This window comes from Mirounga leonina, unplaced genomic scaffold (genome assembly GCF_011800145.1).
Source record: "Mirounga leonina isolate KUSES-001 unplaced genomic scaffold, KU_Mleo_1.0 Mir_376, whole genome shotgun sequence".
Taxonomy (NCBI): domain Eukaryota; kingdom Metazoa; phylum Chordata; class Mammalia; order Carnivora; family Phocidae; genus Mirounga; species Mirounga leonina.
Window position 1 is genome coordinate 4,847,617 of NW_023270718.1, and position 25,992 is coordinate 4,873,608.

The 25,992-nt window shown below is 41.9% G+C and overlaps 1 protein-coding gene across 1 annotated transcript; it reads right to left on the reverse strand.

Annotated features, from left to right (window-relative positions):
- Positions 1-16,214: 16,214 nt before the first annotated feature.
- LOC117997965 (orphan sodium- and chloride-dependent neurotransmitter transporter NTT5-like) lies at positions 16,215-25,007 on the reverse strand. The gene is made up of 11 exons (XM_034986494.1): positions 23,726-25,007; positions 23,098-23,255; positions 22,778-22,904; positions 22,412-22,587; positions 22,097-22,214; positions 21,685-21,919; positions 19,875-20,140; positions 19,349-19,786; positions 19,070-19,229; positions 17,597-17,759; positions 16,215-17,380 (listed from the first exon to the last, which is right to left on the reverse strand). The coding sequence occupies exons 1-11, from the start codon at positions 24,084-24,086 to the stop codon at positions 17,135-17,137; spliced, it is 2,448 nt and encodes an 815-aa protein (XP_034842385.1). The 5' UTR covers positions 24,087-25,007; the 3' UTR covers positions 16,215-17,134.
- Between the last annotated feature and the right edge of the window lie 985 nt (positions 25,008-25,992).

The window sequence follows — 25,992 nt, forward strand, 5'->3', positions numbered from 1 at the left end:
AGCTTAGCAGTAGCCACAGGATGTAGAACTTCTGCCTCTGTACTCTAGAGATGATGTCACTAATGCAGTCTGCCCAGGGCCGTGTCCAGTTCCAGGCCCTAAAACAGAGAGACCACTGCACAACAGTTACACCAAAACCAGACAGGAACAAGCCAGAAGGGACGGGATGGTCAAGAAAGGGAATGGAGCTGACCCAATCTTTAATTAATCATCATGATCCAAGACCCTGAAACCCTTACCCTGAATTTCCACCCTTTAAAAACCCCTCCTTGCAAGCCACTGGGGAGTTCGGGACTTTTCACCATTAGCTCCTGGTTCTCCTGGGTGGCACCACACCAGTAAATCTTTCCCCACTGCAAAAGCTTGGTGCCAGTTTTTATTGGCTTGCTTAGCATTGGGTGGGCAAACTCTTGTTTGGTTCGCTTACAGTACCAATAAACATTATTTGATAAAATACATGCATGTTTACTATCTAGGGGAACCATTAAAAGAATTATAAAAAAGTATAATTTCTAAGCTACAAGAGAGAAAAAATAGACTAATAAAAACAAGCAATGCACGAAGAATGCAAGGAGAAAAAGTAATATAGAGTAGATAGGACAGATACAAAAATACCTCATTAAATGATTTAAACCTGAACATATCAGGATTTGTGTTAAATGTAAATGGATTGAATGCTCCAATTAAAAGATGAGTTTTCAGACTTAATAAGAAACCAAAATCAGACTAAATCCTGTCTACAAGAGACATCTAAAATGTAAGAATTTGGAATAGTTAAAAGTAAAGAACATGAAAAATAGTATTCCATGAAAACTTCACCCAAAAGAAAGCTCGTATAGCTTTACTAGTATATTAATATATAACTTTTACACATTAAATTATAGTATTAATGTTTATATATACTTAATGTTTATAAATATATTAACATGTATTTAATATTTAAGGTAAAGTTTCCAGAGATAAAGAGGGAAATTTAATAATGATAAGAAGTTTCATTTGCTGGGAAGACATATGAATTCTAAAATGTTATGCATCTCTTAATATGACCTCAAAATGTAGGAAATGGATAGAATCTACTTATCTTAGGCATAACAGATAAAGAGCAAAAATTCATTAAGGATATGGAAGATCTGAACAACTTAATTAGTACATTTGACCTAATGAATATATATGGATATGCACACACACACGTAACTATATTCAACAACTGCAGAATACATATTTTTAAGAACAGGCTAAACAGGGGCACCTGGGTGGCTCAGTCTGTTAAGTGTCTGCCTTTGGCTCAGGTCATGATCCTGAGGTCCTGGGATGGATCCCCGTGTCCGGCTCCCTGCTCAGTGGGGAGTCTACTTCTCCCTCTCCCTTTGCCCCTCTCTCCTGCTTATGCTTTTTCTCTCTCTCTCTATCAAATAAATAAATAAAATCTTTAAAAAAATAATATGCTAAAAAAATTTTTTAAAAATTTAAAAAATAATATGCTAAACAATTACAAAAAACAACCATATTTTCCATAAAACAAATCTCAGCAATTTCAAAGAATCACATTCGCACAGTGTATACTTCTGACCACATTAATTAAGCTAGAAATTAATAATAAAAATTAGTTTTAAAGTTCCCATGTTTGGATATTAAAAACTACATTTTGTTTTTTATTTTATTTATTTATTTTTTTATTTATTTGAGAGCGAGAATGAGAGACAGTATGAGAGGGAGGAGGGTCAGAGGGAGAAGCAGACTCCCTGCTGAGCAGGGAGCCTGATGCGGGACTCGATCCCGGGACTCCAGGATCATGACCTGAGCCGAAGGCAGTCGCTTAACCAACTGAGCCACCCAGGCACCCCTAAAAACTACATTTTAAAATAACCAATGATTAAAGAATTGATTATAATGGACATCAGAAAATATTTTGAATAGAATGATAATGAAAACGTGGTGGTGGGGGGCACCTGGCTGGCTCAGTCAGTGGAGTGAGCAACTCTTGATTTGGGGTCATGAATTCGAGGCCCACATTGGGTGTAGAGATTGCTTAAATAAATAAATAAATAAACAAACAAACAAACAAACAAACAAACAAACTTAAAAAAAATGGAATGCAGCTAAAGCCGAATATTAGAAATTTTTAAAAACATGAAAATTGGGCGCCTGGGTGGCTCAGTTGGTTAAGCGACTGCCTTCGGCTCAGGTCATGATCCTGGAGTCCCGGGATCGAGTCCCGCATCGGGCTCCCTGCTCGGCAGGGAGTCTGCTTCTCCCTCTCCCACTCACCGTTTGTGTTCCCTCTCTCGCTGTGTCTTTCTCTGTCAAATAAATAAATAAAATCTTAAAAAAAAAAATCATGAAAATTAATAAGCTAAGATTCCATCCCTAGAAATTAGAAAATAATAGCAAAATAAACCCAAAAAGGAAGAAGGCAGGGAATAATAAAGTTAAGAGGAGAAATTAATAATATGGAGGACAACATAGAATAGAAAAGATCAACAAAATCAAAAGTTGGTTCTTTCTTTTTTTAAGATTTAATTTATTTGGAAAAAAAAGATTTAATTTATTTGAGAGAGAGAGTGTGTATGAGCAGGGGGAGGGGCAGAGGGAGAGGCAGAGAATCTCAAGCAGACTCCATGCTGAGTACAAAGCCCGATGTGGGGCTCCATCCCATGACCCTGAGATCATGACTTGAGCTAAAATCAAGAGTCAAATGCTTAACTGACTGAGCCACCCAGGCGCCCCAAAGGTTGGTTCTTTAAAGAGACAAATGAATTTGATAAAAATCTCTATTAAGACTTGCCAAGAGGGCGCTTGGGTGGCTCAGTTGGTTAAGCGACTGCCTTCGGCTCAGGTCATGATCCTGGAGTCCCTGGATCGAGTCCCGCATCGGGCTCCCTGCTCGGCGGGGAGTCTGCTTCTCCCTCTGACCCTCGCCCCTTTCATGTGCTCTCTCTCTCATTCTCTCGCTCTCAAATAAATAAATAAAATCTTAAAAAAAAAAAAGACTTGCCATAAAATAAAGAGAGAAAGCACAAATAACCAGTGTTGGAATAAAAAAGCAGCATCATTATAAATCCTGTAGTTATTGAAAATATAATCAAACACTACAATAAAGAATTTTATGCCGGTAAGTTTTGGGAAAAATAATATTTAATAACTTATGCAAGAAGAAATAGGAACTCTGAATTGTTCTATAAATTTAATCTTTTATTTTTAAAATATTTAGTTATTTAAGTAATCTCTCTGCCCAACTTGGGGCTCAAACTCACTACCCCGAGTTGAAGAGTTGCATCTCCCCCAACTGAGCCAGCCAGGCGTCCCTGTTCTAGAAAAAAAATTTTTTTTAAAGATTTTATTTATTTATTTGAGACAGAGAGAATGAGAGACAGAGAGCATGAGAGGGAGGAGGGTCAGAGGGAGAAGCAGACTCCCTGCCGAGCAGGGAGCCCGATGCGGGACTCGATCCTGGGACTCCAGGATCATGACCTGAGCCGAAGGCAGTCGCTTAACCAACTGAGCCACCCAGGCGCCCCTGTTCTAGAAAATTTTTAAAAAGATTTTATTTAGAGCGCCTGGGTGGCTCAGATGGTTAAGCATCTGCCTTCGGCTCAGGTCATGATCCCAGGGTCCTGGGATCGAGGCCCACATCGGCTCCTGGCTCAGCGGGGAGCCTGCTTCTCCCTCTCCCTCTGCCTCTCCCCCCTGCTCATGCTCTCTCTCTCTCTGTATCTCTGTGTCTCAAATGAATAAATAAAATCTTTTTTTATTTAATTTTAATTTATTTAATTTATTTAATAAAATCTGGGATCATGACCTGAGCCGAAGGTAGACACTTAATGACTGAGCCACCCAGCGCCCGTAGAAGTTTTTAATAAATTACTTCTCTAATTAGTTTGCTCCAAAGAAAATTTCAGGACTGATCTTGCATAAAATCTTCCAGAATAGAATAAGTGGCGAGACCAGCATAACCTTAATACCAAAATCTGGCAAGGGAATAATGAAAAAGAAAATCACGTATCAGTGTCAATCACGAACACTGATGCAAATGTCTCAAACAAAATACTGGCAAATCAAATCCATCATTGTATAAAAACAGTATTACATCACAACTGTGTTGAGTTTATTCCAGTAATACAGGGGGGTTTAGAAGTAAAAATCAATCAGTGATAACATAATATAGGATAAAAATAATATAATTATCTCGGTATTTGTGGAAATATTTTATAAAACCCAATAACCATTTATTAAAAAAAAAAAAAAACCAACTTGAGGAAACTAGGACTAGAAAGGAACATCCTTAATTTCATAGAGGTTATTTATTAAAAAAAAAAAAAGCTTACAGCACACACTGTAGTTAAGGATAAAATGTTAAAGGCTTTTCCTTGGAGTTTGTGAATAAGGATGCCCACTCCAGGGGCACCTGGGTGGCTCAGTCATTAAGAATCTGCCTTCGGCTCAGGTCATGGTCCCGGGGTCCTGGAATCAAGGCCCACATCGGGCTCCCTGCTCGCGGGAAGCCTGCTTCTCCCTCTCCCACTCCCCACTGCTTGTGTTCCCTCTCTCGCTGTGTCTCTCTCTGTCAAATAAATAAAATCTTAAAAAAAAAAAAAAAAAAAAAAGGATGCCCACTCCAGTCCCTTCTACTCAAACTGGATTTAAAGTTTAGGTTGATTGATAGCATTCATGGGTTCCAGGTCTTCAGTTTTTCCTATATCCAGCCCCTTTGCAATGTGATTCTGTAGTTCCTCTCACTAATGAGGCCATCACCTATTTTCCTACCCCTTGAATCGGAGTGGTTGTGCCTATTCAGAGCCTAACCTGCAAAAGGCTTTTCTTGTTGCTACTTGCTTTCTTACACTCTCGCCATCCCCCTGAGGATATCTGTAGGCTAATTCGCTGAAAACCGAGACACGTAAATCCGAGCTGAGCTGAATCACTCTAGTGGTCCCAGCATAAGCTAGCCTAGATCAGTCAACAGCCAGTCAACTCCCTTACATGTTAGCTGAGCCCAGCCTAATGACTCTTTGAGGTATAATAATGACTCATGAGGTATAATAATAAATTCCTGTTGTTTTAAGTCACTGGATTTTGAGGTGGTTTGTTATGCAGCATTTTGGCGGCAACAGATAATTGGTACAAGGTCCTAGCAAATGCAGTAAGATTTTTTCAAGTATAAAGTTTGGAAAAGAAGAAATAACAATGTCATTATTTACAGATACAAATGTGTATGTAAAAAATAAAACAGAATCTCTAAATACATTTTTAGGACTAATTGAGTTTACCAAGGTGGCTGGTACCAGGGTTAATGGAATAGAATTAATAGCATTTCTAGATACTAGCAAAAAATAAATAGGTGATGAAAAAAATTTTAATGTAACATTTATAATAACATTAAGATATTTCAAGTGCTTAGGAATAAATCTAACAAAAGAAAGATGAGACTTCTTTGCCAAAACCTATAAAGGATTATTAAGAGAAGTAAAAGTGTTTTGTTTTGTTTTAAGAGAAGTAAAAGTTTTAAATAAATGGAGAGATATTTCATGTCAACCTAGAGTATTGTGAAAATGACAGTGTTAAATAATTAGGATGGGCAACTGTATTTTCATACGGAAACAATGAAATTTGATCATTATCTTACATTGTACAAGAATTAATTCATGAGATTTAAAAAAGAAAGGCATATTCACAAAACTTCTAAAGAGGTTAATATGAGGGAGTATCTTCATGATCTGCAGGTTAAGAAAGATTTCAGAAACAGGACTTAGAAAACACTAACCATAAAGGAAACAACAGGTAAACATTAGAATTCAGAACATCTGTTCATCAAGAGGCCGTATTTAAACTGTCAAAAGCCACAGAGTAGAAAAAGTTGGACACACATATAGCTGATAGAGATTTTTTTTTAATCCAGAATCTATAAAGAGCTCCTACAAATTAATAAGAAAAATATAAATAACCCAGTAGAAAAATCCTCAGGAAATGTAAAGAAGCCTTTCACCAAAGTGGTTCTCCAAATGGCCAGTGAACACATGAAAGGGTTCAAGCCATTTAAACAGAAGAGAAACCACATTGAGGGGCCACTCCATACCAGTCAGACTGGCTAGAACGAAAAGGCCAAGAACACCAAACATTAACAAGAATGAGGAGCCATGGGGAATATGATACACTACCGGTGGGGCTGGAAACTGACAAAGTTATTTTGAGAGATGCGCTGGCCATTTTCCGTTAAGACTGAAGGTATACCTATCCCATGAACAGCAATTTCACTCCCAGGTATAATTGCAACAAAGCACACATACAGGAATTTCCTTAACAGCACTGTTTGCAACAACCCCAAAAGGAAACAATCAGGAAGTCCAACACAGTAGTGTAGACACACAAACACACACACACACACGTATGTAGTGATGTAACCAGTACAAAAGAATACTACACAGCAAAGGAAAAAAAAATGAGTTATGGCTACACTTAACAACGTGGATGAATCCCCAAAACTTAACACTCAGCCAAATAAGCTATATCCTGAAGAATACATATCATAGGATTCTGTTTATATCAAAGTCCAAAAAACAGGCAAAACTAAAGTGTTTAGGTTCACACATGGAGGTGGTAAAACCATAAATAAAGGCAAAAAAGGGATGATATTAAGTGTCAGAGTGGTGATTCCCACTTGAGGGGCAGGAGGGATTGGTGTTTGGGAGAGGTGATGTTCTTTTTCTGATTAGGATAGTTGGGATATTTGCTTTATGATAAGTCATGAGCTGAACATTTCAGTTTTGTATACTTTTGTGAACATGTATAATATTTTATAATAAAAAAGAAAGGTATATAGGTATGCAAGAACATTAACAAAGTCTCCAAAGCCCACTTCTAGGTGAAAAGTCACAGAATGTCAAATGTATGATACCATTTATATTAAAAAAATCCATATAAAGAAAATGACACATTTCTAAGTGTTCATACATATGCATGTAAATGCATAGGGAACTCTTTCTAGGTGCTCTTTCTCACGTAACACCCTCCCTTCTGCCCCTTCCCATCCTCCCTCATTCAGATAACTTCAACTCATCACTGGTGTGTCCTCTCAGATCTAACTTCCTCTGGGAAGCCAACCTTGATCACCTTGGTCACTTCCCTGCTGCATTGCCCGCTATGTAGTTGGAACTCCCCAGGAGTGTCTTGAGGTTTTAACACACCTTACACATAAAAATATCCTTTTGCATGTCTTAGTCCAATGCCCCCAGTAGCCCCTTCTGGGGATGTCCTGATTAAAATGCTTCCACAAACTGCTGAAATCTGGAAATGTTGCTATTTTGGTATTCGGATCCCACCTCCCAGGCTTTTTATCTCACTAGAACAGCCTTTCTTTGTCAGGTACCCACTTTCCAATTATGGGTTGGGAAATGTGTGGCCCCCCTGCCAGCCCACTGCCTGGACTCCAGCCAGAGGGGCAGTTACCCTGCCCTGCAAAGGCCTTTCAGCTCCTGTGGGAGCAGTCCTGCCACCAGCATCAGCTTCTATACCAAGGCAGCACACAATCCAGCTCAGTCCAACCTGCTGACTCAAAAAGACAGCTCAGGGTTGACGCTATTTGTAAGGCAGGCCATTTGGCCTCTTCTTAGGTTTTGAGGTTTGGGTTGCAAACCTAGGTGCAAAATGTACACAATCTTAAAAGATACCATGATTTTAAATGTTCGCTCTTTTAAGTCTTTCTTTCTCTCTTTCTTTCTTTCCTTCTTCTTTTTGCTGGGATTCCCTTTAGGTTTTGGAAAGAGGCACAGCCAATTTTATAAATTGGGTGTTATCATAGTATATGTATATATGAATATTTTACACACGTGTATTTCTTACAAACTGGATATTACTAATATATATTATGTACTAGATAATGTTAAATACAGTATATAATATATATATTTATACTCGATGAACATATGTGTATGTATTACTTACAAATTGCAGATAATATTGGAGATTATATATATATATCCACTATATCAAAAGTGTTTTCCTATGTGATATTCTTTAAAAATATGATCTTTAATGGGTACTTAATATCCCAGCATCATTGTATAAACCTGACCAAGTCTATCATTTGTTCAAATCTTCCTGAGGGGACTCAGCCCTGTTTAGGTTCGCACCAGGGCCCTTCCTCAAGGGCGGCTCCTTCCTGCTCCTCCCAAGTCCTACCCTACCTGCAGCTGCAGTCACCTGCTTGTCACCCTATCAAGGTTTTGTACCTGCAACTCACTCTATTGCCAATGCTCCTTCTACCTTCACCTCCCCCAGAGGTGTCAGCCCAGGTACAGCACTTGCCTGGGATTGTCTCTGTCACCAGTCCAGCCCCGCCTGGATATGTGCACTCAGTCTTTCTCAGCTTCCAGGCCCCCTGCTCTCTCTACTCTCCGCTGGGCTCTCAGAGAATCAAAGGAGGAACAACCTGTTTGAAGACCAGCTAAGAAACTCTCTGATCCAGATGGGAGAGTCCCAGGAGTCCACCTCTGGAGCCAGTCAGTGAAGGATGTGCCTACAGCATCCCAACCCCACAGACTCAGCCCAGGTGACCTGCTGGAGAAAGTTGGTGTCTCCAGGGCGGGCCCATCCGCGACCTAAGCAAGGAGAGAGAGAATGGGGGAGGAGAGGGGAGGTGGGATGGGGAGTGAGGAAGGGGCAAGATGTGCCACCAGACTTTGGCTCTACCAGCTGGCGTTTACTATCCTGCCCGTCGGTGTCAGGGGTCCAACCCGCCCCTCCCAGACTCAGGGCATCCTGGATTCCTAAATTCCTGGAAAGAAAGGGAGCTGGGAGGGGAGGCTCTGTGGTCTAGGTCCAAAGGTGGAGGGGGGTGGCTGGGGGTAACAGACGCCTGGCTCCCCGAGAGGTCAGGAGCTAGGGGCCGGGACCACTGCACCCCCCACCTTTACCCGCCACTGACGCGCGAGTCTGGAGAAGACCGGTCGCTTCTGCGGGCGTGGCGGGGGGCTGGGGGTGGCCGGGGCGCGCGACGAAGGTCCGAGGGAACCACCACTATTGGGGCCAGAGGCGATTTTAATATTTCGCTGCAGCCGGAAGGCGATTTAGGCAATTCACCCTGGAAATGCTCACACCTGAGCCCAGCCCATAGGCGTGCGCACACTGATCCATTTGTCTGGGCTCCGGCCCCACAGCCCATAGACCACTGCCGGCGTCTTGGCCCCATCTTCTGCAGGGTGCCGCCTGCTCCGAGGTTCCCGAACTCAGAAACCCGACCATCTGCGCACTTAAGCGTGAAGCCCGCACCTTTCAATTCTCCCCACCCCACCCCCACCCCCACCCCTTACTCCTTGGTGCATCTTCTCTCCAAGTTTATTCTTCCGGGAAGATCTTTAGGAAGATCCCGGGATAACTGCCGGATTCGGTGGGCCGAATGAGGTCACCGGTTGCCAAGCAGATTTAGTCTGGCTGGTAGACTTCATGGTTAACACACTTTGTAGACTGAGGGAAGGGGAGAACCTAGCTAGATAGGAACCCAGGGGGCCATGCTCTTAGTCACTGTTCTATTCAACATATAGATTCAACACAGTGTAAAGCTTCAATATCTAAACCAGGGTGGTTCTGGAGCACATTTGCAAGTAAATTAATGGCATAGAATACAAAGTCTAGAGGACCTGGCTACTGATGGAAATCAGGATGTGATAAAGTGGGATTTCAAACTGGTGGGCAAGACATGAATTATTCAGTGATTGGGTTGAAACAGTTGGCAGCTTTATAACAAAGAGCTTAATTTCCCTAATATGCCAAGAATTTTTTAAATTACACAAAAGGATCAACAAACCAATAGACAAATGGGCATACAAAATGAACAATTCAAAAGTAAAATACAGACTATCTTATGATCCAGAAACCCACCTCTGGGGATATATCCAAGGGAATGAAATCACTACCTCAAAGAGATTCCTATGGTCATTGCAGCATTATTTGTAATAGCCAAGATATGGAGGCAACCTAAGTGTGCATCTATAGATGAATGAATAAAGAAAATGTTATATGTAGAATAATGGGATATTATTCACCCAAGAGAAAGAAGGAAATCCTGCCATTTGTGACAACATAGATAGACTCTGAGGGCATTATGCTAAATAAAATAAGTCAGAGAAAGATAAATACTGTATGATCTCACATGTGGAATCTAAGGAAGTTGATCTCATAGAAACAGTAGAATGGTGGTTACCAGGTGCTAGGGAGTAGAGGAAATAGTGAGATGTTGGTAAAAGGGTACAAACTTCCAGTATACAACATGGCAACTACAACATACTGTATTACATACTTGAAAGTTGCTAAGAGAATAGATCTTAAATGTTCTCACCACATAAGGAAAGGTAATTATGTGAGGTGATGAAAAGTGTTAACTCTATTGTGGTAATCATTTTGCAATAGATATGTAGATCTAATCATTGCATTATACACCTCAAACTTACACAATGTTATATGCCAATTACACCTCAATAAAACTGAAGAAATAAAGAACTGGCATATGAATAACAGTGGACCCCAAAGTAAAGAGAATAGATGGATAAGAGGCAATAAGTAAACTAATACTAGAAGTTAATGTCTTCCATTTAAAAAAAAAATCTTTTTTACAAATTTAAAGGTTTCACTGGGTTCCAGGCAGTTTTGATGAGGAAAAAAAAAAAATATATATATATATATATATATCTGGCCATATCCTGGTAAAATCTGTAAACTCCAGAAATTAAGAGAAAAATCTTACAGGCATGTAGACAGAGAAAAACAAGTTACAAAGGAAAAAGGATCAGATTAGCATTGGACTTCTCAGCTTTATCACCAGAAGGCAGAAGAGTATGAGATGACATCTACAGAGATAATAAAAGAAATTGCAACCCAAGAATCCTTTATCCAGCCAATATACCATGAGCTCTCGGTGGGTGGGTGGGTGGGGGAGTCTGTTTTTTAACAAGCTCTCCAGATGATTCTTAGGCATACTAAAGTTTGAGAAGCATTGGCTTAAATCACAGAAAAAGATAGAGAGCTCCTTATTTTACTTTATGAAGTAAAGCATCACTTTAATACTAAAATCTAGAAAAAGATAGTAGGGGAAAAATAATCTACAACAACTAGATGAACAAACTAAATAAATATTAGCAAACAGAATCCAGCAATTTATCAAAAGGATAATACATTTATGACTAAGAAGGATTGATTCCACGACTGGCTCAATATCAAAAAATCTATCAACAAGATGAAAATGCACTTGGCAAAATTCAGCAGCTCTATGAATACACTAAAAAATATTGAATTGTAAGCTTCAAATAGGTGGCATTGTGCAAAAAGAAAATAGGTGAACTGTATGGTGTATGGATTATATCTCAATAAAGCTTTTGTAAAAGAAAATTTTAGGTCTCTGAACAAAAGGAAGCTTGGCAGGCAAGGTAGAAAGCCGACGGAATTAATGACTGTTTTTTGGGTACTCTATGGAGAGAGGGCAGACAAGGGAGAGTGGAGCTTCCAACTCCTAGTTCACTTTACCGCTGAGAGGTGGAAGCCGGGAGGAGGACCAGTGGGCGGGGCCTAGAAAGGAGGGAAGCCCAATGAGTATCAACAAGTGGAACCACACCCTTAAAGAGAGCAGCAATTTTTAACTCCTCCATACTTAACCTCCTCTTATCAGCAAGAGTGAGGAAATCCAGAGAAAATGACCCCTTGTACAACAGTTGTTTTCTGATGAACCACCCCAAACTTCAAATTTCACCCCCCCTCCACAACCCTCTCAAGGGAAACCCACTCGGAATTATTAGGCAATCAGAAATCCCAGATCTCCAGGCAGTAGCTATCACTTCTTTATGTTGATTCAAAATTTTCAAGGCTGAAAATTGTTCATTCAATTCTCTTACTTTTTGGAATCTCTGCTGCATTTGTAAAAACCAGATTTTTGTTGAGACTCAGCTTTTGACTTTGTTGACCCTGTTTTTTGGGGGAGGGGGTGTTGTTGCTGAAAACTGGGAACCAAGATTCTAATTTCTATATCAGTATTTCTGTATCAGTAATTTCTGCTGCTTATTTTCTTCCTTTTACTTTAGATTTATTGTTCTTTTTCTACCTTCTTAAATTGGATGTTTTAGCTTATCAATTTTCAGCCTTTTCTAACAATTTAAAATTTACCAATTTAGTGCATCTGCTCCTCCCACCAAGACTCACACAATGCAGATTTCTCCTAAATGGAAAATAGGCTTGGATGCAGGACAGGCCAAATACACACACACACACACCAATTTAGCCCCCTTCCATCATTTTGATATGCAGTTCTTATTGCTTACTTTTATGTAGTTTCTAATTTTTATTATGATGTAGTCCTTGACCCATGAATTTTTTTTTAAAAAAAGACTTTGCTGTTTAAGATTTTATTTATTTGAGAAAGAGAGTATGAGCAGGAGGAGGGGCAGAAAGAGAAGGAGAAGCAGAATCCCCCTTGAGCAGGGAGCCCTGAGATCATGACCCCAGCCGGGGGCAGATGCTTAACCAACTGAGTCACCCAGGCGCCCTGACCCATGTTTTTTTTTTTAATGTGATTTTTAAAATGTCTAATTATGTGACTTTCTTTTGTTGTATTTTCATTGTTCATATCTGACTTAGTAACACTGTAGTCATAGAACATGGTCTGTATGATGATTTGAAATTTGTTGAGGCTTGTGCTATCGGTTACTATGTGATCAATCTTATATTCTGTGCGCTTCAGAAGATACGTGTTCTCTAATTACTGAATACAGTGTTCAACATATGTCCATTATGTCAAACATGTTAACTGTGTTCAAATGTATATACTTACTGTTTTTCAGCTAAAATTGTGTTAATTTTCCACAAAAATGTTGAATTTATCAATTTCTCCTTATAGTTCATCGTTTTATACATTTGAAGCTATATTATTAGGTCCATGCAATTTGTAATCTTTGTACCCTTCTCATAAATATAATCTTTTAACTTCTTTATCTCAAAAAATATTTTATTTCTATAATGGTTTTGTCTTTTGGTTAGTATCTGGCAGGTATAGCTTTCTCCTTCCTTTTACTCTAAATCTTCCTGTGTCCTAATGTTATAGATGTGTCTCACATAAAGGGCAGAGAGCTGGATTTAAAACAGTTCCATCTTCAGTATTTGTCTTTTAATTAGTATATTTAGTCCATTTGTAAATAATTGTAATTATTAGTGTATGTGGATTTATAATATTTTATCTTCTTCTTGTCCAATTTTTTTTACATTAATCTTTTATATTTTGTTTTGCATTCTTTTGGGTTGATTTTTCTTTATTTGATTTTTTTCTTCTGCTGATCTGTGAATGCGACAGAAACCACGAGTGCTTTTTTTTTTTTTTTAAGATTTTATTTATTTGACAGAGAGAGACACAGCGAGAGAGGGAACACAAGTAGGGGGAGTGGGAGAGGGAGAAGCAGGCTTCCCACTGAGCAGGGAGCCCAATGCGGGGCTCGATCCCAGGACCTTGGGATCATGACCTGAGCTGAAGGCATCCGCTTAACGACTGAGCCACCCAGGCGCCCTCCCACTAGTGCTTTCTAACAACTGTGTTCTCTGTTCTTCTGGCCTTTTTGTTCTGGCCAGTGGAATGTGGACAGAAGTCATGTACTCCACTTTCAGATCTGGCCTATAAAACGCATTCTCTTTCCCTATCCATCAGATCGCTGGCAAAAACTCCAGAATCTAGAGAAGGGAAGCGCACCAAGATGAAAGAAGTCTTGGTTCTTTAATGACTGGATGTAGAACACTCTCACCCTTATTCCAGCCTATATTGTACTATATTCTGATGTAAGCAGGAAATAAAATCGGATTGTATGAAGTCACTGAGACTTTGTATTGAAACTGTTAGAGAAGCTATCATTATTTACCTTAACTAATACATAAATTATAGTTTCTTTTTTAGTAGTTACTCTTGAAATTTTAACATGCATCCTTATCAAAGTCTAAAGATCAATATTATTTTTGTCATCCTGCTGAGAGGAATACTCTATCTCTAGCTAGGTATGATTGTTTCCAGTATTTTTGTTCATCACTTTTTTTGACCTTACAAATTAGCCATTGTTATTACTGCTTTATGAAGTCAGTGTGTGTTCACATTTACCCACATTATCATTAGTTTCTTGGCTTGACATTTCTTGTCTCAGGTCTCAGATCTTCCTTCTCAGATCATTTTCCTTTTCCTGGAAGCACATACCTTACCAAAGATTTGTGAGTGGAAAATTGTTTTGTTCACCTGAAAATATCTGTATTTTGCTTTGTTCTTGAGGAATAGTTTTTGCTGGATTTATAAATCTTGTTTTTAAAAAGATTTTATTTATTTATTTGATAGAGAGAGACACAGCAAGAGAGGGAATACAAGCAGGGGGAGTGGGAGAGGGAGAGGCAGGCTTCCCGCTGAGCAGGGAGCCCGATGCAGGACTCGATCCCAGGACCCTGGGATCATGACCTGAGCCGAAGGCAGACGCTTAACGACTGAGCCACCCAGGCGCCCCTGGATTTATAATTCTAAATTGACAGTTATTTTCTCACTTCTTGGCAGATACTTTCCCACTACCTGGCTTCTCTTGCCATTGAAAAGAAACCAGCTATGAAATAGTCATTCCTTTGTAAGTAATGTCTTTTCCGAAAGGTTGCTCTTTAGATCTATTTTTGGTGTGCTCCAGTTTCCTTTTATTTATCCTTCTTTGGATTTGTTGTGCTCCCTTGGTGCAAGGATTTCTATCTTTCCTTGATTTTGGAAAGTGTTCAGCATTTTTCTCTTTGCAAGTTGCCTCTTCCCTATTCTTCCAATGATCACTTTCTGGAGCTCCTATTACACGTATGTTAGACTTTCTCCCACTACCCTCCCTTCTCATAATCTCATATAGTAAACATTTAAAAATTTCTAATTCAACTATAGTTAACATACAGTGTTATATTAGTTTCAGGTGTACAATATAATGATTCAAAAATTCTATACAATGCTCATCAAGATAAGTGTAATATTGGGGCCCCTGGGTGGTGCAGTTGGTTAAGCATCTGACTCTTGGTTTCTGCTCGGGTCATGATCTCAGGGTTGTGAGATCAAGCCCTGAGTTGGGCTCCATGCTCAGTGCAGAGTCTGCTTGAGATTCTCGATCCCTGCCTCTCCTCCAGCTTGTGTTCTCACTCCCCCAAATAAATAAATAAAATCTTAAAAAAAAGATAAGTGTACTCTTGATCCCCTTTATTTCACCCATCCCCCGGGCAACCACCAGTTTGTTCTCTGTATTTAAGCCTGTTTTTTTGTTTGTCTCTTTTTTGTTTGTTTGTTCGTTTCTTAAATTTCACATATGGTTAATCTCATATTTTTAATACTGTAGTTTCTCTGTGCTATATTATTGGTAATTTCTTTGATTTGTCTCTTCCTAGTTTTCTTTTTTCTCTCTTTTTTAAAGATTTTATTTATTTATTCGACAGAGAGAGACACAGCAAGAGAGGGAACACAAGCAGGGGGAGTGGGAGAGGGAGAAGCAGGCTCCCCGCTGAGCAGAGAGCCCGACGTGGGGCTCGATCCCAGGACGCTGGGATCATGACCTGAGCCAAAGGCAGACACTTAATGACTGAGCCACCCAGGCGCCCCTCTTCCTAGTTTTCTAATTGGTTGTTTAACCCATCCATTGATGTTTTTAATCTTTGTGATTTTTTTCATTTCTAAAAGTTCTTTTTGGTTCCTTTACAAATACCCTGATCATTTCTGAGAGTCTCTTGTACCTCTTAATTTCAACTCTTTTTCTCTTTATTTTTTTTAAGATTTTATTTATTTATTTGACAGAGAGAGACAGCGAAAGAGAGAACAGAAGCAGGGGGAGTGGGAGAGGGAGAAGCAGGCTCCTTGCTGAGCAGGGAGCCTGACACAGGGCTCCATCCCAGGACCCCAGGATCATGACCTGACCCGAAGGCAGATGCTTAACAACTGAGCCACCTAGGTGCCCCTGTCTTTAAATATATTAAGCATATTTTAGTTTATATTATGCACCTGATAATTCCAGTACGTTAGGTCCTTGCAGCTGTGATTCTGCTACTTGTTGTTTCTGCTAATCCTCCCTTAGGGTACCTTTTGCCTTGCATGTTTTAGGATTTCTTTTTCTGAGCTCATGTTCATGGAATTCTGTGAGGCTTGGCAGAGGTTCTGTTTCCCCCAGAGATCATTTGTATTTACTAATGACAGGTGCTGGGGGTAAGGTGCTATCCACTAAGCACCTTTTATATTAATCTCAACTTGGAGGGTGCCTGGGTGGCTCAACTGTTAAGTTGTTTTCTGGTATGTTTTAGGTGTCTTATACTATGGTGTGTCTTGTTTGTCTTATTTTGTTGTCACCTCGCCCTAGATGAAGTATTCCTTGGCTCTTCAATCTCTGAAGTTAACCTCTACTCTCTCTCATTCCCTGCCAAATATCCTTCCATCAGGCTCCCAGACAACCATAGTAAAAATATATAATGTGTAAAGTTTTAAGTCCCTTGGTAGACTTGGTAATCAACTATTCCAAGTATTTAAGAGATACATGAGGAAGTCACCAATTATTAACCACTTTGCCATAATTAGTGAATCTACTGCTTTCTGAGAAAACTGTCGCTATCTGTTTAGGAAGGACCAGGCAGAGAGGGCCTGGGATTCTAGCATTTGAATTGAACAAAGTCAATGGAAGGCAAGAACGGGAGTTGGGCATTTTTTTTATGACAAAAGCAAAGTTCCACTGATGTAGTTACCAGCACCATTTTTACCTTAGTTTCATAGGGATGAGACCTGACACAGACCAATTCCAAGAGGAAGGCAGCCTAGGAGAAGTAGGATCAGCAGTCACCATCAACCAAATACTGGAAGTTAAAGAATACCGTTATTATGTGTCTGGTGAGGGCAAGTATAGGAGATGCAGAGAATCGCTGCTATGTTAACCTCCATCTGGCCAGAAAAAAACTTTCCCAATCCAGGAAAACAAAATGTCTTGGGTCCAGTTACATTAGCAGGTGCTACTTTTACCTTTTCTAATGTCAAGTTGCCAGCCAGAGAGTTCCACTTTGAAAAAGAAGTGATGTTTTGCCAAATAAACCAAGTCTTTATTTCCAAGATGAATTACTCACATGGCAGAGAGGTTTTTCCCTGTTACTTATCCATTTTATTAATCTTTTGACTTTTCCTCACCTGAAGCCGTGGATAGGACTTCAGTGAGTTCTCTTTAGCTTCAGGTTTGAAGATAACCGTGGCCCCACTGTGAATCATGGAGACTGTGAAATCCACGCCAATGAGTGTGTACAAGAAGTAGGCAGGGATAGGCAAGATGGTAATGGTGATGAGGATGATGAGCAAGACCTTAGCCCATGATGGATAAATTCGGATCACCTCATTTGACTGTGGAGAAAGAGAAGGTTTAGAATACCCAGGTTCTCTGAAATGGAAGGCTACAAAGGTTGGGGGTAAGACATGAACCAAGGCCAGAGACTAGGTAACTGAATCCCTAAGGGAATCAGGGAATAAGGTGACAGAGTCCTAGAGGCCAGAGGAGATTGAAAAGTCCTCAACCACTCCCTAGGGTAGGGGATTCTGGGGTCTTAGAGGAAGGCTCACAATGCTTGAGTCCCAGGCCAAGTAGTTGATGGTCTTCAGAAACAGATGAAGCAGGGTGCTTACAAACAGGACTAGCAGCACAAATGGAGACAGAAAACACCACAGCCAACGATAGATGGGAGAGATGGGGCGGCCCAACATGATAATCAAGTCTGCAAGGAACCTGGGAGGAAGGGCCACAAGACTTGGGGGGGGCCTGTTCAGGCCTTACCCAGCCTTGGGGAGGGGTCAGTCCAAACTCAGCCTGGGAGACAAAGCGTCACATTTCTTAAACCTTTCTGTTCACCTCCACAACCAGTTTTCTTGCCTCTAATTCATCACCTTTCAGTCTGATTTCTGTCCCAGCCCCAGGATTTAAAAAAAAAAAAATTTCTCTCCTCCATCACCCTCAGGATAAAAGCCAATATATCCAGTCTCTAAATGTAGTTTCTTCATGCCCATATATCCAGGTATCTTTGGTGCACCTTCTTAACTCCAACATATGTGCACATTGGGTTTCTTTTTTGCCTAGAATGCCCTTCTTTCTTTCTCTTGACAAACTCCCCTTCCTCTGTCTAGATTCTGTTCAAGCATCCTCTCCTTGCCTTCTTTAGATAACCATCTGTGTTCCCAGAGTGCCCTCAGCTGCCTCTATCATAGGCTTACTATCCTGCCCCCAAATCTACCTTTGTATGTCTTCTTCTTTCAACTCTGAGAGCAGAAACTCAATGTAATTTATCCCAGTATCCTCAGTGCTCACAAGGCCTGCCTGGTCCTTGGGCACACTCTGGGCAATATGTGAGAGTGAGTGTATGATCAGCAAACTGATGCCAAGAGCCACCATCACCTAGAAACACTGCCACATTTAGATTACACACTGTTTCTCAAATGCTAGTGTGCACACAATTTACTTGGGGTTCTTATTAAAATGCAGATATGGATTCAAAGGTCTGGGGTACATGCTGAGGGTCTGCATTTTTTTTTTTTAAGATTTTATTTATTTATTTGAGAGAGAGAGAATGAGAGATAGAGAGCATGAGAGGGAGGAGGGTCAGAAGGAGAAGCAGACTCCCCGCCGAGCAGGGAGCCCGATGCGGGACTCGATCCCGGGACTCCAGGATCATGACCTGAGCCGAAGGCAGACGCTTAACCATCTGAGCCACCCAGGCGCCCAAGGGTCTGCATTTCTAATAAACTCCCAGGTGATGCCAATGCTACTATTCCAGAGCCCACTTTGAGAAGCAAGGAATTACATGCCCACGCCTACAAGCAGGGCTCAAGAGCCACTAGGACTTGATATGGACTGTCCACCACTTTTCCATTCTACACCTGTTTTCTCCAGGAGTCAGCCCGTGCCTTCTCCTTCCCACCTCCCTGGGGGCTCTCCAAACGCCCTGGGTCAGAGGCCTAACAGTGAGAACAGGAGGGCCAATACTCCCTAGGGGACCTCACTGTGTGGGTGCATGACTGCAGATTCTGGGCTTGGGGAATCACCTTCTGGCTCCATAGATCCAGGCCATGGCTATGTTCTCCAAGATGACAATGAAGAAGATGGGCAGAGATACCCAGTAATCATCCAGCAGGTTCACATAGTAGCTACCCGAAGGCGTCACGAAAATGAGGCTGCCCAGGAACATAGGCACACAGACGCCCACTGAGGGAAAACATCAGATTTGGATCAAGGTCAGAATTCAAACTAGGTTGTGTAAGAATCCCAGTAGGGTTAAGCTAAACAATGGTCCTAGGTGGGAGTGGGGACATAGGTTAGAGTACCTGTGAGCAGATTTGTATATTTCCTGAGGGAAGAGAAAGTGTCCTGGAGAGGAGTAACAATGCCCTGCATGATCCCCATCATGGTGCTCAGCCCCAGGCTCGCCAGCAACAGGAAGATGATGATGGCCCAGAAGGTGGATCCAGAAAACACAGAGGTGATATTGGTAAACGCCACAATGGCCACACCAGGACCCTCCATAACCTGTGATGGGATGAAGGGCAAGAGCTCTGAGCTCACGCTGTAGAATCTTAACTGCATTCCTGTCCCCTCCCCTAGGACACAATCTATAGCACCATTAATAGACATTGTTAAACTCATCTGGCCTTGAGGCAGGAGGACTTCTTCCAACAACAGCTGCTGGTCTGGCAACTCTTTTGGTTTGGTATGAACACGCTTATATGAACTCCAGGGCTTGGTGCTACAGAGGCTACAGCTGCCTTATTGCAATAGGGTACTGTGAACCTTGAACCTTGGTCTTGGTTGTCCAGTATGCTGTCAAGAATTGCCCTTCTGGATTCTAGAGACACCTATGGAGAGCTGAAGTTTCTGGTGCACTGGGGGTTTTGAAGGGAAGATAAGGACCCCATCCCCAACCCTTACCTACCTCCGTCAATTCATGAGCTATGTTGCAATTGGTCATATAGGGTAGGACCGTGTCTTTGACTTGTTTAGGGAGGCTCTTGAGCCACCCAGAGTAGATGGAGCTTGGATCATGATACATACTGTCTGGGGGGTGGGCCTCGGCAGGCAGCACCCCAGCAGCTATCAGATACTGCACTGTCTCAGCATTCCTGGGGACAAGGGTAGAATTACATAAAATCATTATGGCCCTTTAAGATAACTTCTCTTATCTTCTACATGAGAAGAAAAACCACTAGTCTAGAGTTTTTGATCTGCACTGAAACCTGGGTCTCCAGGGTCCCAGTGCTCACTGTCTGACACCTACTTTCATAAGGTGTCTGCCGGAGGCCAGAGAGTTTCTGACTTAAGTGGGGCCCTGGAGGGGCTCTTTCGTACAATGTCATGTAGGGCTTTAGGACCTATACCTCCTACTAGACAATCTTAGGACAATGTTAAAGCTTCTCAGCTTTCTTGACCTACTGGCCTCTCCAATCTCCTAACATATAACTCTTCACCTTCTCTCCTTCGGCCACATTCAATTATTCAACCTGCTCCAACCTGCCATGCTCCCCATCATCTCTGTATCTTTGGCACATGACATTCTCTCTGCCTAGAACCACCCCCACTCTGCTCCTGCTCAGTCTACCCCAATTCTACCACTATACGGTTCTCCATATGCAAATTCCTACAAATCCTCACTCAGCTCCCCGAACCCTATTTACTGCCATGGAAAGCTATTCAAAATCCATTTCCATAAGAGCAAGTCAACAAGCTGCAGAAGAGTAGTATGGTATGATCCGATTTTTTTAATGGTATGTTTTTATATGTAGGTATGAATGGGAAACAGCTGAAAGGCTACTAGCTGTGGTTATTTGTCAGGAGACAGATTGAGCTCGGGATTGCCTCCAGGAGGAAGCATTCTCTGACTGCCCCAGGAAGTTAATAGCTTGCTCTTCTGTGTTTCTCATCATCCTTACTACCAGTTCTCATCTCCTTGTGATTATCTGTTTAGTATCTGCTTCCTAAAAAGACTGAGCAGATTTGTATATTTCCTGAGGGAAGAGAAAGTGTCCTGGAGAGGGGTAACAATGCCCTGCATGATCCCCATCATGGTGCTCAGCCCCAGGCTCGCCAGCAACAGGAAGATGATGATGGCCCAGAAGGTGGATCCAGAAAACACAGAGGTGATATTGGTAAACGCCACAATGGCCACACCAGGACCACACCGGGACCACACCTGAGGGCAGGTATGATGGTCTGCTTCACCATTGGCTGTCTTTCCAGAACCCAACACAGGGTTGCCAGATAGATGTTTTATAAATGTCTGATGAGAATTTTGAGAATGAATCTCACAGGAGAAAAAAAATCAGGAATGGGCTATGGGGACTCTGGTGGGGCTATGAGTCCTTTTTATTTTTTTCTTATCTATTGATTCTGCTGAACCTATTCTCCTAATTTTCCATGGCAGACCCCAGTTAAGAATGGGGTGAACACAACTTTGAAAACCTCCAAGTTTGGGGCTTTCCTAGTTTAGAAAGGCTCTGAAAGAGTTGGAGAGATTCAGGTGTTTCGAAGGTTCAGGAGGCTCTTGTCAGAGGGTCCCATATTGACTGAGCCAACAGCCCTGAGGGATGGGGGCCTAGACTGGAATTCCGTGAGCTATTTCTAAGACTTTGGTCTTTTTGATGATCTCCATATGAAAGATTGGGCTCACCTCAGGTAACATTTTTCATTGTTCTCTGTGGCCAAGTGGCCCATTATGGCAAATACAAACACCATGGCAGTCAGTGAGGCTGTCAAGTTGAGAAAAGCCACAACAAAGGCATCCATGACACAGTTGTTGGACCGAGGTCTGTATGAGCTGATTGCAGTGATGCTGCCAAAGCCAGGGCCCATGGATAAAAAGAGCTGGTTCCCTGTCCGGCGCCACACTTCCACAGAGTACAGGGCTGGTACCTGGGGAGAAGTATTGTGTAAACTGGGATATAAAGGGAAGAGGAGTAAACCATGATATGATGGAAGATGAGAAGGTGGTGAAGGAGGGAGCCAGGAGGGCCTCTATCAGACTGACCACCATTCTGTCTCTGACACCCCCATGTGGATAAGAGGATCAAAGGGCAGGGGACACCTCACCTTGGCAGCCAACAAATTCTTGAGACCAAAATGTGCGCCTTCCAGCATGAGACTCCGGATAAGGAGACAGAAAAGGATGAAGTAGGGAAGGAGTACTGACACATACAGCATCTGAGTGGGAAGTATGATTCAGAAATAGAGGTTAGCAAAGGCAGAAGCTGGGCCAGTAGGATCAAGGACTACTGAGAGTCAAAGGTCATATTAGAAGGAGTTAGAAGTTGGAGACCTACAGGCATCAAGTTAGGAGAATATTAGGGGGTCTCAGATAGAAAGGAGTCTATCAGATTGTAAGTTAGAGGATGGCTCACCTTCCCAGTGGACTTGGGTCCTTTGATCATGGAGATGCAGATAATTAACCATGTCATAAAGAGAGAGACACTGAGATGCATAACTGGTAGTCCACCCATTTCAACTTCATCTGTGGCCTTCAATATATTCCGGTACCAAAAGTATGTGGTGGGTGTTGTCCGCTCACATTCAGGATCTGAGGTGAACTGGCCATGGAGGAAACTGCAAGACCACGTGCCTCCCTCTTCCAATCCCCCTCCACCCCCTCCTTCCAATCTCCATCATCTTCCTGCTCATCCCTATTCTCTCAACGATCCTCTTCCTTCTTCATTGCCCTATCCTTTTTTCAGCCCTCCCACTTGCCATTTTCTTCCCTCTCTTCTCACCAAAATCACTGGAGTTCCTCAGTAAGGGGCACTTTGACCAAGGCAGTGGAGACTGGAAAGACTGTCCCAAATAGAAGAGACTCCAAGCCATGAGCACACTGTAGTACAAACCCACGATGCAGCACACCTAGGAACCATGAAGAATTCTGGAGACAGAAGGAAGGTAGGCCAGCAGAAGGGAGGGGATTTGACCAGAGGACTGGGGAACTGAAGAGACTTGACCCATAGAAGTAAAGTCATGGGACCTATCCCAGGACAAGGAACTGTTGGGGTGGGAGTGGGGCATAAAGGGTAGGCCTGGGCAACCCAGGACTCCTCACCATAAAGCTGGTATACCCCACACCACCAATCCAGGGGCTGATGACCTTCCATACACCAATGCTGCCCTGACGCATCCTCTGACCAGCTGCCATCTCCAGGAATAGAAGAGGAACCCCGACCAAGAACAGCATGAGCATGTAGATGATGAGAAAACTGCCTGTTCAGGGAGTCAGGAGGAGTTCTGAGAACCACCTGGCTTTTCAGTGCCTGGACGTCCTTGGGGTCTGGCAAAACACGTTCCCCACCAGTGACCTCCCTCAGGGCCACCAGCATCAGGGCTCAACTATTTCCACATCCCTCATAGTCCCAGGTGTCCCTTGGGCTCCCAGATCCTGGAAGACCCAGATGCCTAGTTTCCACTCCCACCCTGAATCTCAGCCTTCAGCCCCACCATCCTCATGAACCTAAGTGTTCAGATATCCTGCTCCCATCCTAGGTGTTCAGGTACCTGGCTCCAGCGTTGGTGGTATAGTGGTGAGCTCAGCTGCCTTCCAGGTACCTGGCTCCTGCCCTAGTCAGGTTCCCAAATCCCCCACCCCTACATATTTCAGAGACCCCAGAGTAGCAGGATAGTCCTCTGGCTCCTCATCCCCTTGTGGGCCCATGATTCCTGGTCCCCAGGCTTACCACCTCCGTTGTGAAAACACAGATAAGGAAAGCGCCAGATGGTACTCAGTCCCACAGAAAAGCCCACCTGGGCCAGGAGGTACTCCATTTTATTGGCCCATGATGGTCGGTCAGTGGGGGCTTCCTCCTTTGGCTCGTCATTGTCTATGGTCTCCAGGATTTCATCATTATCTTCATCAGACCAAAGGTATGATGACACAGTGTCAAACTTCTGTCCCTCTGACCTTGGTTCCTCAGTAGTCAAATCAGACTTTAACAGCTGGGAAGCTGAGGTAGTAGTAATCAGGGATCTGGAATCTGAAGGTCTAGAAATCTGGGGTCTCTCATCTTGGGCCTCCGTGTTTTCACTAAGAGATGTCATCCTGGGTGGACTCTAGTTCCTGCTTCTGCAGGGATGGGGCTTCCTTCTTTGTTGACCTTAAGGACATCAAGAACTACAGACTTCAGATATATGAGCTAAGGAAAGACAAGACTTATCCTACAAGAACCCCTGAGGCCTCCCAAACCCTTTCATCCTTATGTGGAGAAGAATATAGAGTCTCTACCCTTGAAAACATACCAAGAATATGTATGCCTCTAGAAAATAATAATTTTAAAAGAATACTACCAACAATAATACCAAAAGACATAAAATGTCTAGGAATAATTTTAACAAAAGATGAGCAAGGCCTTTCAACACATACACACACACACACGTGTACACACTAAAATATTACTGGGAGAAAATAAAGGGATATAACATGTTTGTGAAATGGAAGTATAACAATGTCAATTATCCCCAATTTGATCTATAAATTCAATGCAATTCTTATTGAAATCACATCAGGGTTTTGGGGAAACTGACAAGCTGATTCTAAAATGTACATGAAAAGCAAAAGGCCTAGAATGGGTAATACAATCTTGACAAAGAAGAACCAAATGTAAAGACTAATTATAAAGCTATAGTAATTAAGAGAGTGTGGTATTGGCACAGGGATCTATGGCACAAATGGGTCCATGGATCAATATACTGTACTGTTTAATATGGTAGCTACTAGCCACATACAGCTATTTAAATTAATTAAAATTAAGTAACATTAACAATTAATTCCTCAGTCATACTAGCCACGTATCAAGTGCTCAGTAGCTACATGGCTACCATACTGGAAGGACAGATATCAAACATTTCCATTATCACAGAAAGTTCTGTGGATACTACTGGGAGAGTTCAGAAACACACAAATATAGATGCCTGATTTACAATAAAGATGGCACTGCAAAGTTGTAGAGAAACGGCATTCTTTTCAATGAACACTGGTTGTTAGAGCAATTGGAAATCTACACAGAGACAAATGAACCCTGGCCTCCCCAACTTCACGTATTAAATAAAAATCTATTCAGATAAGATTGAAGTTCTAAATGTAAAAGATAAAACAGTAACACTTCCAGATGAAAGACCTAGAAGAATATCTGCATGACTTGGGTGTAGGCACAGATTTCTTAAATAGGACATAAAAAGCACCAATCATAAAGGAAAAGTTTGACACACTGGATTAAATTAAATATAGAAAATTCTTCAATGAAAACTTTGCAATAAATGAATAAACATGGGCGCCTGGGTGGCTCAGTTGGTTAAGCGTCTGCCTTCGGCTCAAGTCATGATCCCAGGATACTGGGATTGAGCCTTGCATCAGGCTCCCTGCTCCGCAGGGGGCCTGCTTCTCCCTCTCCTCCCGGCTCATGCTCTCTCTCTCACAATCTCTGTCTCTCTCTCAAATAAATAAATAAAATCTTTTAAAAAAATAAATGAGTAAACAGACAAGCCCTGGAGCAGTGGAAGATATCTGCAACATATATGGTAGACAGAATAATGCCCTTCTCCAAGATATTTACATCCTAATCCCTAGAACCTGTGAATATGTTACCTTATGTGGAAAAAGTGACTTTTCAATGTGATTAAGTTATTGATCTTGAAATGAGATTATCCTGGATTATCTATGATGGGCTTAGTGTAATTATAGGGTCCTTCTATGGGAAAAAGGGAAGTAGGAGACTCAGAATCCAAGGAGGAAATGAGATGGCAGGAGCAGAAGTTAGAGTTAGATGCACCTTGAATGTGGAAGAAGGGGCTGTGACTCAAGGAATGCTAGCTGGAAAAGGCTAGGAAATGGCTTTTCCCCTAGATCCTATGTAAGGAACACAGGAATGCTAACACCTTGCTTTTACAGATTTCAGATTTCTGACCTCCAGAACAGTACAATAATACATTTATGTTGTTTTAAGCCACT